Below are 16358 nucleotides of genomic sequence, written 5' to 3' on the forward strand. Positions count from 1 at the left end.
TTATCTTTAAGTATTCATGGAGCATGATAACAAACCAATGCAATATATGCAAGTACATGTATAGTGTCATCCTGCAAGAAAATTTATCATTTCATTGTGTGTTGGTAATAAGAAAATTATTTCCTATGAATATTCTATTTAAAAGTTCTCATTGTGAATTGCAAAATAAAAGATTGTGCTATAGCATATATCTCTTTCTCCTGAATATTGTATAACTTGTAGCAATCTTCCTCAGAAGCACTCAACTCAAAGAGGGATCTTATCTCTCTACAAGGTGTGAGATGAAGCACACAGGGAAAAGGAAATGCAAGTGTCAGTGAAACAAGTCAACAACTAGCCTTGGCGTTGCTTCATAGCCTGTTAAACAACCAATAATTGACCACATTTTGACAAGTTAAATAGCATGAATTCTCAGAACACATCTGCACTGGCTAGATCTGTAGCCATGGGGGATGCGCTAATTTGTTCTATTTCCACTCATTACTACAAAGGCATGATGAGTTCCTTTGTGAAACTAGCCAAAGTTCAATCACTTGTGGCTGAACCTAGCTGACCATTTCAGCTATCTCTATCAGACTAGAATATCGTTAGCTTGTATGTTGATAAAAACGGCTCTGAAACATGAACAGATTGTTTCAATTATCATCCCGGAAAGATAGTTATTATTTCCTCTATTCATGCAGTTCAACGAGGATAAGAGGTTTAAAAGATAATAAATTTGGATTAACTTGAACAGGAAATACCTTGTCCATCTCTCTTTCGCTTGAGACGATAAGAGATCAATACAATAAATAAATGTAGTTTCATAACTCATGACTAGTTGTGAACATTTCTTTATCAGTCCATACAAATCTTAGTATTAAAGATAGTACTTGCATAAAAGATTAACATCCAAATACGGTACATATTGTAGGGTCAGAGGGCATATAATGTACCTTAGCCAAACATTATTTATTTTGATCTCATACATGTTTTGAAGTATAAAAACAATATACAGCTGACTAAATTTATAAATTCATTATTTGTAAAATTCATGCAGTGAAAAACGATTTTCCATTGGAAAATGGATACTTTATGTCAGTTTCAATGTCAAAATCTTCCATATCGAACTATATACCGGTGATCACCTTAAAATCAGAAGATTAAAAAAAAATACTTTGAAGATGCAACAACATAAAAGAAAAGAAAATCTTGCAGAATTCCTGATTTATGATCAAATGTAAATGTTCCATTAAGAAAGCCAGCGAGCAAGACAGGAAACTGACATGGTCATGGAATCAAAGGTGGATGCCATAAAATCAATCATATTGGCAACCCTAGCTGAACTCAGTCGTCTCACAGAGCTCTATGTTTACTCAAAACTACATAACCCTCCCTTGTAACACCTCTTACTAAGAACTCTTCTGTGGTTGATTTTGGGTGTGTGAGGCATGACACAAGCCCAGGTTGGTAACTTCCTTTTTTCTAAATCTAGACAATAAAACACATAATGTCTAATAAGTAATCATAGTTTAAATGTCCATGAAAGCATATCTATGATGCTCTATTTGTAGATGTAACGCAGCTTCTTGCCTTCCTCTACAATACTCACAGGAAAAGCTGGGTTTGGTTTGGTTTGGTTTAGGGTCAAGAAACAGGAGGTTGAAGCACCTTGACTTGACTTTGAAAGTGAAGTTTTACCGCTTTTTAAAAAGTTCTGAGGTGAAATGGAAATTACAACAAATTAAGTGTTTGGAGCATGGGATGTTAGATGAAGTAAGTTTAAATATCCATGAAACTGAAGGTTGGTTTCCTTATCGAAACTATTGCTTTCAAAAGGGTATCCTTTTGCTTTCATTGTTTCCTGTGTGCCGATCATTAAAAGTAATAGATTATGGAATACCTGCGGGTATATAAAGCAGAAAATAAACCTTGAGTTTACTTTAGTCATCTCTGGGAAATTCTTAGCCAATAAACGCATCTTACAAGTGTAATTAAAGAGATATAAAGAGAAAGTCAATCTGGCTTGGGATTTAGAAGGGGAAGGGTTTTATTCATAGTCAGATTGCTTTCACCAATACCTTCTGAGTGATGCACTCGTACAATTAGATATTTATAACAGGTGGATTACTGAACCCATAACAGGTGGATTACTGAACCCATGACATGTTCAAAGATAGATGGTCAAGGAGAACCCCTACGAACTCTCTTCCTCTTGTAAATGAGATGAGTATGAGTCTGGCCTTATACAAGTATAAAACTGAGACACACAGTTCTTGAAAGTATATCATATTCACACACATTTGATAAGGATATATCCTAATAATTTGTAATGCAGCTCCTTGCATTCCTCTACACTACTCACAGGAAAAGCTTGGTTTGGTTTGGTTTGGTTTAGGGTCAAGGAACAGGAGGTTAAAGTTCTGAGGTGAAATGGAAATTACAACAAATTAAGTGTTTGTAGCATGGGATGTTAGATGAAGTAAGTTTAAATATCCATGAAACTGAAGGTTGGTTTCCTTATCGAAACCATTGCTTTCAGAAGGGTATCCTTTTGCTTTCATTGTTTCCTGTGTGCCGATCATTAAAAGTAATAGATCATGGAATACCTGCGGGTAAAGCAGAAAATAAATCTTTAGTTTACGTTAGTCATCTCTGGGACATTCATAGCCAATAAATGCATCGTACAAGTGTAATTATAGAGATATGTGAGAAAGTCAGTATGAATTTAGAAGGGGAAGGGTTTTATTTCAAAATCATATTGCTTTCATCAATCTCTTCTGAGTGATGTACTCGTACAATTAGATATTTATAACAGGTGGATTACTGAACCCATGACATGGTCAAAGATAGATGGTCAAGGAGAGCCTCACGCACTCTCTTCCTCTTGTAAATGAGATAAATATGAGTCTGGCCTTATACAAGTATAAAACTGAGACACACAGTTCATGAAAACATCTCACACGATTTAATACGGAACCATCCTCAAAATTTGTTGCAAGTTATTCCTACCTTGGAGGTGGAATTTTCTACAGCCAATCATTGTCATTGGTATGTAACCAGACTGTTTGGCACTGTCAAAGACACATACATCTTGTGTGGATAGTCAAGCATTTTGTCCCTATTTTCTAGACTGATAACACAGTAAGTGTGAACATGCCGTCGCTAATCAGCAATCTAGAACATATCAAGGGTATTCTCTCTCTCTATGCTCCACCCCTTGCTCCTTATCTTCTTGGCCCACTTCACACTAAGTGTGAACATGCCGATGCTAATCAGCAATCTAGAACACATCAAGGGTATTCTCTCTCACTATGCTCCACATGTTACCAAGCCTTGCTCCTTATCTTCTTGGACCACTTGCTTTCTCTCATCTCCTCTTAACATCCAAACTAATAGAGCAATCTCACTCTCTGCTCTCTATACAGTAGTGCCTTGTTACTGAGTTTGTTTGAGTATGTTTGGAGTTTGTGGCATCATGTATGTCTTTACCTAGAACATCACCCAGTACCTTTTCTGATTCTAGGGAATATTGTCTAATCAGAGATATACCATTACCTCATAGCTTTGGAGATATACCCCAGAAGATATTTGCTAGTTTGTGTTACAACTGAAATGCAAGGAGTGTTGGTATTCAAACAAGACATTTACATTTATAGAAATTTTGGGGAAAAAAGCAAGAAAAGAAGTAATCATCTCAAAAGAGTTGAATATCATTAAGATTTGAGTGACCTTAAATGTTCATACTGTCTTACAAAATCAAACTTGGAAAAGTTTCTTGCCCGAGTCCTTGGACAGTTTCTGACCATCATACAGATACATGTAGTCTGGAACAGCAAATAATTTGTCACTCAAAGCACAATCTGTAATTAGGAGACTCCTCCCGAGTCCATGATGCATGATGGGATTGATCTACGTCTTATTACGGACCACCATGAAGATGACACATCAGAACATCTCTCATGTTGGGTGGAGTCTTGGACTAACCCCTCATAGTTATTTCAGACATTGCACAGTCATCTTACGTCATGATACTTTCCTTGGAGCAATGATTCATTTCTTTTTAAAGTTCTTGATATATTTTACAACACTCTTATAGCGGGACTACATGTAAATATAATATTGTACGGAAGGCCCTGAACAATGGTGCGTATTGTTATTTCGGGTCAATATCTTAAAGTTGAAAGATAAATGTTTGTTTTAAAAGTTATTGATGCATTTTACCACTCACTAAAAACAAGAGTTTTGTTTGAAAAGAGCCATAATGTTATCAATCATTCAAACATCTCACATTATACATGTAGCTGCACAATCTATTTTTTTTTGCTAATGCAGTTTATCTTATATTGAATAAAACAATTATGAGAATATTGTACAATATGAGAATTTTGGTATTGGTAGTTGGAAGGCACTGGAAGGGTTAAACCAAATTTCATCTTTCACACATTTAATACGTCAAGCATTCCTGGGAATACATCATCTGTTTCTCCTAACTTGCTTCAAAATCCCACACCTCCTTGACATTCCCACACCATGATGCTCATCAGGAGTTTACATGGAATGAAAAAGAACAATGCTTGACAGGAAGACCAGCCCCTCACACTCCCAGGCCCCGGCCACATGGAGTTCCTGTACCATTGTTCTGCACTCAGATAGCAGTGAGTGGACATCCCTAGAGAGCTTCAAGGAACAGGGTTGAACGGAGGACTTCTCTCAGGGTCGGTGATGAATGTTCCTATACTTCCTCTGATATGTGATACAGCAAACATCAATGATCATTGGATTACTAATCAATCAGTCTGGATACACATCTGGACGACAGAAGTTCAAGAACTTCATGATTTTGGGGTGAAGACTTTTGGTGACATTTTGTGCATTAATTCTCCATATTAAATGTAGAAGCACAGAATATCCATGTTGTACATGTATTTGTCCACTTCTGGGCCCATCTTACAAAGAATTGATATTAATCGCAACTATGTACATAAGAGATAGGAGACTGCAAACTTGCGATTGATTAGAGGACTTGCGATTGATATGGATCGATCGTAACTCTTTGTAAGACGGGGGCCCTGATCTTGTAGCCTTAGCAGACCCTTGTCGACCTTTTGGTGACCCTTCAAATATCCTAGATACAATATGCATTATCACAATGATCTCCCAGCTATTCTGTCTGCACTACAATCACCATAAGAAAGTTTCCAGAAAGTAGTGCAATACTACTACAAATATCTATGCCAAGAAGTAATCAATGGTATACTGCTGCATCTTGAAATCTTCTACAAAATGTTTCTTAATGGACATTTTGGCTGTGTATGTGTGAGTGTGTGTGTGTGTGGGAGGGGTAATTCATTTCAATACATGTATAGGTGAATCTAATGGAGTAATAGTGACAGGTTGGTGGTTTAAGGCACTGACAAAATATGTCAGATGGAGGTCATACAGGCAAAACACTTACAAACTACTGTTCTACGAAGCTATGGTGTAATACTGGCTAATGAGTGATCAGCTCCCTGGAGAGTTTGCAGGAAAAGGGTTGATCTGAGTGCTTCTCACTCCGTTAGCAATAAACATAAACAAAGGGATGTCATGTTCTCAGCGTTCATGCTTAGACAGGACTCCACTGAGATGTGATTCAGCAAACATCAATGTTCATTGGATTAGAAGGCAATTAGTCACTAACCAAGCTTGTATCACATTACAAAACTTCTTGAACTTAGTTTTCTGGAAGAAAGACAATAAAAAATCCTTCATTCACTTTTACAATAACCTGCCACATGCAATGAAGACCCAGTAGGGTAAACTAAAATACGGTTGATAAATCTGTAAGGTGCATCAGCTTCTAATCTCTTCCTCGATCTACACCAGGACACCATAGCAACCTTCCATCCAAGGGGTCAGACGTGATCTTTTGGGGTCAAAGTGCCTTTTACTCTAAAGTCTCACAGTGACCTTTTATTGAGATGTAACAAATACATCCCAGATCTTCTGATTATCTTCTAAAACACTTACTACAATTTTTTTTAAATATTGAACTGTACTAGGAAAAAATCTCACAGGAGAAAAGGTAAACTATGATTAGCGGGCATTCAACAACCTGGCACAATGTCTTTTTCCTGTATAGGCAAACTGCTGCAATATTGACTATTATTTAAGGAATATTCCAAAGATTTTCTTGGCACATACGAATCTCCTAAAACTCAAACTTAAGCTAGAGAACCATCTTGGTTGGTTAATGAGTGATTACCCCAAGGGAGTCTCGAGGAAGAGGGTTGAACTGAAGGCTTCTCGCTTGGTTAGTAACAAACAAAATATAAGGACATATTGAACTTACAGTTCATGCCTGTAAGACCAGTCTTCACTAGTCAGAGTTTACATGAAAGATTGCTGTATCATTCTGATCTAAGCCCAATCACAACTAGTCTTAAACTAATCTGAATTGGAAATGCAAATAGCGGATTCATTCATCATTGCATTTACATGAAGCTTGAGTTATTATCTCAAGGAACATAGGGCTTGTTTGTGAAATAGCCTGCAGTTTGGACAATAGGCAGGCCATTGCTTGCAAAAATTCATTCAGACTATGACCTTGTAGCTTGAGCTAATTATTCATGTGACTGCTCACCTCACACCAACTACAGCAGGGAGCTTCTACCTTGAGCAGGTTCTACACAAGCGCTAATCGGATCTCATATCTCAAACTCATGTTTATTTTGAGCTAATAGAGAAGCACCTATCCACTGAGATATGATTCAGCTTTCTATCTATCAATGTTCATTGGACTCAATCAGACTATTGAATGATGACAACGTACCCTCAACAACTAAACCTATTGTCAAAAAGAAAATGAGTAAAAGATGTTTCCCATGAATACATAATTTGATTTTAGATTTATCCATATGGAGCATATTTATTTCAAGTAAAAGGAAGTACTTTTCAAAAGAAGAATTGAATGTATCACTCTGAATGACTACGTGTCTGAATCAGGACACGTATGCAGGTCTCCTTGTGCGTCTCCTGTATCTTACATATGCTAGACATATGCAAATCTAACGACTCTCTATAACGTTTATAAATGAAAGGGTTGCATACAGTCAAGTTTCACCATTGTTATAAATGACTATAAAAGTAATTTGTATGCAAGCAACTTAAATATATACATTAATTAATAATAATTATATGCATTTCTATAGCGCCGTCTATCTAGAAATTCAATTCCAAGGCGCATTAATTATTACCCTGGCTTTAGCCTAGCTACCATTACAGCGCTCCAGCATTTCAGGTATTAATTCCTGCCAGGTACCCATTAACCTCACGTGGGTCGAGTGTGGCAAATAAAGATCAATGCCTTGCCAAAGGACATTAGTGCCCTAGTGGGGATCGAACCACAACCTCTGAATTTCAACTCAAGTGTTTAAACCACTCAACTATGACACTTTTGTATACTTCACAAATTGAACTTTCTCCATTGTTTTTAATGAGAAACAATTGTTTCTTTCAGGAATACTACAATATCAAAGAATCATCTTCACTAGCGGATTACAACTGTTTGCTTTACAGCACTAAAAATCAATAGTTTAATAATGATTTATGATATTCTTTCTTTCAAATGAAAGGTCATTGTAAGGCAAGTGCACTGATCTAGCACCATGCAGACTGGATCTACCTGGTCATGGGTTAGATTCCCCAGGGGGATTCCCCAGGGGGTCATAAAAGCAGACAATACACATCATGATGACAGGCATCAGCTATACCGCTCAGCTAGAGTCATGTGCTTGGTATCCTCTAGAAATTCATCAGGATTGAGAAACAGACAATGAAATCAATAAAAGCTTCCGTATATAAATTATCCTGGGTCCTGGGATACTGCTATAAGAAAATAGAAGTTTTTTGGGGGGTCATTGGAAGCTTACTGAGACAAAGGAGGGGAGAATGAGAGAAGAGAAGAGAAGAGAAGAGAAGAGAAAGAAGAGAAGAGAAGAGAAGAGAAGAGAAGAGAAGAGAAGAGAAGAGAAGAGAAGAGAAGAGAAGAGAAGAGAAGAGAAGAGAAGAGAAGAGAAGAGAAGAGAGAAGAGAGAGAGAGAGAGAGGCAGAAAAAGAAAAAGAAAAAGAAAGGGTGGGAGAGAGAGAGAGAGTGGGAGAGATAAAATGGGAGAGAGAGAGAGATGGGTTGAATGAGAGAGAAAATCAAAGGATTAAGGCAAAGATGACAACAGTCTACCTTTAACACCTTGACTTCCTTTGGGCAGTATTTGAGTTAATATGACCCACATGTGAACGCTTACCTGTGGCAGTGTTTGGTCACTGTTTATATCCCAGTCTCCTTCCTGTAGGGTCACAGTGCTATGTTCATATTCTATTTTATACAATGTTGGTAAGTATGTGGTCAGAATGTATTCAAGCCCCTCCCTGGCCACAGGGTTGTGTTCATATCTTCAGATTTATATTTGTTGGTCACTGTTCACATTCTGGTACCCTTGTATTCTTGACATTTGTACGGTCAGTATTCCCATCTCCTCAGTGCATACATTAAAGACACTCTTTTGTGCATGAAAACTTTGTGAATTTCACTAGTTTGCTTATATGTGTCAATTTCATGCTAAAAAAAAAAGGAATCACAACTGATACATTGTATAACACTTAATTTGGGCAAATAACGAAGTTTCTTGCCATAGAAATAGCTTTAATTTACAATTTGTTAAGGCTTCATGTCATAAAAGCTTCTATTTTTACAGTAGTCACAGAGTTATGTTTACACGGCATGATTTATTTTGTCGCTGCTTACATTCTGGGGGGTGTTTCATAAAGCTGTTCGTAAGTTACGCACGACTTTACGCACGACTGGAACATGTTCTTGGGTGCTAATCAGATTCTCAATCATTTACATGTAGCACAAGAACATATCACCAGTCGTGCGTAAAGTCGTGCATAACTTACGAACAGCTTTATGAATCACCCCCCTGGTCTCCTTGTTAAAGAGTATGAGTATAATAATTATGTTCCTATTCTTCTTTGTAGAGTTTGATTAGTGTGGTCAGTCTGTGACCATACAGTCTCCTTCCTGTATGGTCAAAGGGATATGTTCACGCATATACCTTCTGACTTTGTTTGGTCAGTTAATATTTTAGTATCCTTCCTTCATGGTATGGACACAGGTATAGGTTCATATCTAAAAATCTTGACCCATTTGGTCACTGTTTATAATCACGGCTCCCACCTGCATGGCTATACATCTAGTTATATGTATATTCACCATATCCTATAGCTATACTATTGGCCAGTGTTTATATGCGCTGAGTCTCCTTCCTGCATGGCCATTCCCTTCTTCTTTATCCTATCCATATTTCTTCAGTCACTATCGTATGATGATGACGATGACGACGACGACAATGATGATGATGATGATACACAGTATTGAAACAATCTTTTTTATTTGTATCTGTGTTGTCATGGTCTAGAGGATATGCCACACAACTGTGGATCACATGGTTTGTGGTTTGAGTCCTGCCACGGCACTAATGTTCTATGGCAGGACATTAATCTACATTTGCCTCTCTCCACCCATGAGTAGTGAATGGGTACCTATACCTGAAATGCTCTGAGTGTCTTAGGTAATATATTTAAGTAATATTGACTGCCTTCTGGGCAATACGACATATATCGCCCGAACCGAAGGTGAGGGTGATATATGACAAGTCGTATTGCCCTGAATTAGGCAGTCAATATTACTATTATTAACCACATCAGACATCTAGAGCAAACAAGAAACTCTTACTATCTTATACTCTTAAATTATGTAGGCTACACAGGGTTTCCTAGCATTAGAAGTTGCAAAAACATTGTCAAACCAGCACTGTTCATCCAGTGTTTGACAGATTTTCGATACACTGCAAAGAGTTTGCCTAGGGTGTGATTGTTACGTCACAATGGAGTTCGCGCAAAGTGCGCATTTTCTAATACACGATGCGCGATGTAAATTACAATAGCTGATGCGCGATGTAAATTACAACTGGCACTACATTATTGCGCACTAGTTTAACACGCATTTTGCCATTGACTTTTCAGAGCGGGCTAAAATATTTGTCCATTGACTTACTGTATAACCTATATTGCCCGCCAAATTACACACAAATCCCATTGACTCTTCTGAGCGGGGTAAAATATTTGCGCATTGGTTTTCTATATAACCTATATTGCCCGCCAAATTACACACAAAATCCCATTGACTTTTCTGCGCGGACTAACTTATTGTAATTTTGTTGACTTATCCATCAAAACCTTGAGGGCAATACCATTTAAAAATTGCCCTGCTCAGATGTCTGATACGGTTAATAATTATATAATATTGACTGGCCTTGAGGGGTATATCAGATATATTGACCAAGCTCAGATCATATTGCCCCGAGTCGAAAGACGAGGGCAATATGGTCTTAGCGCGGTCAATATTTCTGATATCCCCCGAAAGTAAAGCCAGTCATTATTTTTATTGTTATCCAAATCAGACATCTAGAGCAAATACAGAAATCCACCATGACAATCTCAAGAACTGAACAAACTTTGTCAAACCAGCACTGTGCATCCAGTGCTTGACAAAATTTTGGATACACTGCAAACAGTGTGCATTTGGTGTGATTATTACGTCACAATAGAGTGCGCGCAAAGTGTGTAGGTTCTCGTACGCATAATAGATGCGCAATGAAAATGAAACAATATGGCGCGGTCAATAAGAGATGCCTGGATGCGAGACCGTGGAAAATACCAAGGTATATTTTCACTCGTCTCTACACGCAAAGTCAATACGCGCAGGGAGACCAAGGAAAATACAAAGAATATACCCCTCCGTTCCCACTGCTAGTGAAAACTAGGGCAATACGGTTTTGTAAATGACCAGCTCAGATGTCTGATACGGGTAATAATACGTTGTAGGTGCCTTGAACATCCCCTGGGATAGATACGTGCACAGCATAGATGCAGCTATTGTTATTATAAATTGCCTATTCTTCTTTCTGTATGACCACAGGAATAGAAACATTTATAATAACACATATTTAAGACATAATTTGATAATTTTTTTAAAGTTTCTATCTGTCATGCTCCCTTTCAGCACAACTAAAGCTATGAGTAATCTAACGAAATTTTTTCCATTTGAATAATGAATACTCCTAATTGGTGTACCTCAATTATTCATTTTTTTTGTCTCCAAACTATGATGTAACAACTTGGTACCCCTACAGACGTTCTTCCGTGAACAAGATTTAGAAAAGGACCCTTCTCTGTACTGGTCAGCATGCTCTGGACAGCCGTCTTCAAAGAGAGAATATCAGAGGCATACATGGATATTGTGAGAACTGTGAGGTTAAAGAGGAAGGTAGCATGAGAGACGAAGTAGGGCAGGAAACAGAAATCCTTGAAGAATAGTTCAGGTGTGCAACTGAAATAGGATGTAGAACTGAAGAGTTTCCCCCAAGCAACCAGAGCTCTACAGACAACATCTGGTGAAGTATCAAGAAGTATTCCCCTTCCGTTTATCTTGCTAAGCCTCCCAATGTTTGTGGTGCAGACAAAGAAATAGTTGGTCTAGAGCCAATAGGTGAGTTCCTCTAGATACATCACATGACTTTTCTTGAAATAAAAGAAATTAAAGAAATCCTTGGTTAAGATAAGGAAAATGATGTCATTGTTTATCCATGTCTCTTGTGCACTACCATACAATTGTGTGTCTGTCCAGATGTGACTCGGTGGTGAGAAATCAGATATAGCACTGTAGCACCAATCTTGAACTCAGCCGACAATCTCACAGGAAACCTGTAACGTATGATCAGCGGGCGTTCAATAAACTGGAACAATTAAAAGTGTTGAAGAAGAAAAGGCCTTTGTACAAAACAGCTTATATTCGTTTGAGAATAGCAAAAGCCAAATCGTTTCAATGAGGTTTCTCTTGGTTGATATGAATTTGAACCATTTCACTCCTTTGCTGAAGCAATTGCATTGGCTGCCAATTAGACAACTCATAGTGTATATACAAGTGTCTCCAAGGTAAAGCTCCCACCTATCTCAGTTCTGCAAGACCCGGCCTCCTTTCAAGTTCAGGCTGCCCCATACCCCATATGCCCAGAACAAACAGCAAAGTTACTGGTGATAATGCTTATCAAGCCTCTGCAACCACGACCATGAGGTCCGCTTGTCTCCTTCATTAGATGTTTTTTTAAGAAGGCTCTAAAAACTTTTCTATTCATTTGTTATCATTAAATTTTGCTACTTGTATGTTAAATTGTTTGAACTCTGTGAAACAGTTTAATATAGAGCACTATATAATGACTTTGTTATTGTTATCATCAACCTTCCTATTTCAAAACAATCTCACCTTGATCAATATCATGATACAGTACATGCATGTCCATCTAGTCTATTCAAATAAAGATAATGATGATGATCTGAGTTATACACCGGTAACATCTACAGATATATTATCACACCAGTCATCAGATTTAGGCTTGGCCAAATACAATGTGTGCACCTTCTCCACTACTTGGGAAGCATTTCAGCGGGCACCTTTTTATAGAAGCTCAACATATTCTGAGCAAACTAATATGACTTTCCCATCCTACCAGGTACCCATTTAACACCTTGGTGGAGAGAAGCAGTGGGAATGTCTTTAAACTGTTCCAACCCATACTACATCATCTGAAGAGGTCCAGAAGGATGACAACTCTCTGCAAAGTGACATACTTCTTGCTCTCACAAGATGATACATGTATAATCAAACCTGCTTTAGTGACCACTTGCACAGAAAGACCAACCGTCTATAAAGACCAAATTTTTTGTTTCCCTGAATACGGTTTCTTATTGATACCTGTACATAAAGACCATCGGCCTATAAAGATCACTTTTTGGGCCTCCCTTGAGAGATCTTTACATACAGGTTTAACCATATCTACCTACTACGAGCAGACATCAGTCTGTTAAATAATCAGACTATTTACCCATACTTCTGGTCCGGCTGCGGATTGAGTGGTACTCTTAGTCCTAGGTCCTGCGCGGAGGTCAGCGACTGAATGGTGACCTGTGACCCTTGACCCCAGAATGCATTGACCCCTGACCTGAAGTCATCTTGTTTCTCAGTGTCTAGAATGTCGGCTAGGTTCAGGTTGGTGATGAAGAAATCTGCCTGGTACTTAGAAGAGGAACCTGAGAGTAGGGAGTAAATGACATGGTTATATTGGTACCTTCCATCAGTGATGGGCAATGGAGAGAAACAGAATGAATTTCTTGCTATACTCAGCATGGATCTCAAAATGAAAAACAAATTTAAGGTCAGTTTATAAACTGACTGTCGTTTAGAACTCAAGAATATTACAAAATTTAAGTACATATAGGACTAAAACATTAAAATAATATTAGGAACAGGATTATCCCTGCCAGTTTGTTATATTCTATGATTTAAATAGCGATAATCTTCTTCTGACTTTCAACATTTCAGTCAGAGCAGTTATTCTTTGTGAAGACACCCCCCCCCTCCAAAAGGATGTATTTATGATACACAAATTGACATATTTAAAATAGTAGTACATTAAAATGGTGAGAACTATGTGGAGAAGAGATGTTGCATTTGTGTATCATGTACAAATGTTTCATAGTTTTACACACCTGTGTTTTCACTTATATAATTTCCTTATCTTGATCTTAAAATACCATTTTTGAGCATGATTTCCTTTCAACTAGCTATGAAAGCCAATAATACTTACAAGTTCCAATTAACAGGGAGGAAATGATTCATTATATCCTTTTCATATTGGCTGAATAAAGATACACAATGTATTTTAAAGTTTCAAGAAACACAATGAAAGTTAAATACTGTATACAAAAAAGAGCAAAAGAGTGATACAATACATTTGTCAACATGAATATAATGAAAAACTATAGCTTTGAAAAAGTATTCTATTCCAATGGACTGAAGTTCCTGTAATGTATATGTTTGTTGCTGCTTCAAATACTACAAAAATGAAAACAAAAAGATATGACTTTTTGCTTTATTCACTCAACACATCAAAAATACACTTGTACACTGAATCCCCTCCCTTTGCCCCAAAGGAACTAGTACCTTGAGTTCTGATAAAGGTGGGATTGGTATCCCTATGAATCATATATCATACATACACCCAGATGATTTCATTCTCAGTCAAATGGAGTTAGATCAAAATAGAGGAATCCTTGCCAAAAGTTTTAAAACTATGATTCTTGATTTGATATTGGATATTTTCCACAGGCAATAATGAAACAAGATCCATTCTAAGTTTTCTCCCCCCATTGCAAACTGAAGAACAGTAACAAAATCAACTCTGATTCACAGAAATAGAATAGTAAAGAGAAAGAAGGATACAGTATACAGACTAGAGAATAGGGGAATTAAAATATCTAAGGAAAACAAACGGAGATGTTTGTTTGACCTTATGTTTGTTCTCATTTTTATTTTTGTTACTATATATGCTTGATTTATTGAATAAAGAACATATTTATATTTTTTGTGTTTATTACAAGTTTTAGTTGGTAATTTTAAGTCAAGACAATGGTGCGCTTAGAAACACCTGTATTAAGCGCCTAATAAATGTTATATATTATTATTATTATTATTAGAGGAGAAATTGGAGGAAATAAGGGCTTTGAAAAAGTGGGAAAAAGAGATAGATGAAATTAAAAAGGCACAAGTTTCTAAAAAGAAAAAGAAAGATAAATAGAAGGTGAATATCAACAAACATAAAATCAAGTGCCCTTGAGACGGAGACAAGCAGAAGGAGAGATAGAAAGGAAAAACCATACAAACCTGTATTTTCTTCTACAGTCATCGGAACAAGTTTTCTTGCGCTCTCATACGTTCTGGAGTTGAGTCCTATGATCTGAAACAAACAATAGATAGATTTACAATGATCAAGTACATAACAAAAATTATTGATTATTCTTTTAACAACTTCCACATGTATATACCCTTCACAAGTAATATTGTCTCTGGACAACAACCAGAAGGGTAAGAACTAATGTATTTTAAACTGTATTATAACACCCTTCTGACTCTCAGCAGATGACAAGACAACTGCAATAGATAGAATTACAGGATTATTCCTGACACTAACAAGGAGAAAGAAAAAATATGTTGAATATCAAAATGAACAAATATTCTAAAAAATCTTACCCTGGATGATGACACACTTTAAAAACCATATACTAAATAAAAATGGGAAGAGATCAAGATAAAAATAATGCCTGTGGCAACTTTGTATAGGGGGCATGAAAATAGAGAAGGAAAATGAGATAAATTGGGTAATTTGATAGATAACTTGAGGCATTTCCAAAGGAGCAGCCTGAAGTGATCTTCATCACATCTTATTTCCTATGATACACTCCTACACAATCAGACTGCAAATGAGATCACTTCAAACTCGTCTTCTTTTCTTCTGGAAGTAGGTCAAATGACGGAAACAATTTCCATCTTGTGGCCAAGTAATTCAAGACACTTAATGGATCATCAACTAGTTCTTAACGTTAGTCATTGGAAGATGCATAAGAGATGTACTCCAGAGTCCAGATCCTATATTGGTCTCCTAAAAGGGCCCTGTTTTTATAGGTTTCCATGGAATTTAAAAAGCACTAGTCTGTAAAATTCTGTACAATATTGCTGTTTTACGGCTGATCAAAATAAATAAAAATACCCCAAACCTGAATACATACTTACATTTAAGTTTTTCATCTATTCATACTTGTAGATAGACATTTAAAGACTCAAAGTATAGAGATATATGTGGTATCTTGGGGGAGGGGGGGGGGGGGGGCTGTGAACTCAAAAACATGTTTTTGATTTTCAAAACTCATGTTCTTTAGTTTCATTTCATGTATGTCACAGATATTAACATTTTTTCATAAAACATATTCAGAGTACAGAATACGGAAAATTTAGGAAGTCATTAATATAGACTAAATAATTCTGTAATAAGAACAGAAAATTTCTTAGATTATATGTTCAAATTGTTCCAAACAATTTGCACATTTACTATTTGAAGCAATAAACTATTCTATGATAATGATATAATATAAGCCATTCACTAAAATCATAACTTTAAAACCTCACACTTTGTAAAAACCCTTTTTTATTTCTGAAGTTGGCTAGAAAGAAGAAGCTATGCAGACATCCTGAATAGATCAAGACAGCTATCTATCAGCGTACGGGATGGCTGAATAAATACAGATTCTAAATCCAATTTCCATGCAGACTGCAACACGTCAAACAAATTCCTCCCTATTCATCTTACAAATCAACCCATCTTCAGGAAAATAAAACAGATCTGGAGGGGGCACCAGGCAAAAAGGTTAATAACTGCTGAGAGCTA

The 16358-nt window shown here is 36.9% G+C and overlaps 1 protein-coding gene across 2 annotated transcripts in view; it reads right to left on the reverse strand.

The window, feature by feature from the left end:
• LOC115917904 (epsilon-sarcoglycan-like) overlaps positions 1-16358 on the reverse strand; it is a 72999-nt gene that overhangs the window by 26079 nt on the left and 30562 nt on the right. For both annotated transcript variants that reach the window (XM_030974248.1, XM_030974249.1), the window contains exons 4-5: positions 14801-14873; positions 12963-13167 (exon numbers count right to left, since the gene is read on the reverse strand). In XM_030974248.1, coding sequence (XP_030830108.1) covers positions 12963-13167; positions 14801-14873 — 278 coding nt within the window. The remainder of the gene's footprint in view (positions 1-12962; positions 13168-14800; positions 14874-16358) is intronic.

This window comes from Strongylocentrotus purpuratus, unplaced genomic scaffold, assembly GCF_000002235.5.
Source record: "Strongylocentrotus purpuratus isolate Spur 01 unplaced genomic scaffold, Spur_5.0 spur5_scaffold_7, whole genome shotgun sequence".
Taxonomy (NCBI): domain Eukaryota; kingdom Metazoa; phylum Echinodermata; class Echinoidea; order Camarodonta; family Strongylocentrotidae; genus Strongylocentrotus; species Strongylocentrotus purpuratus.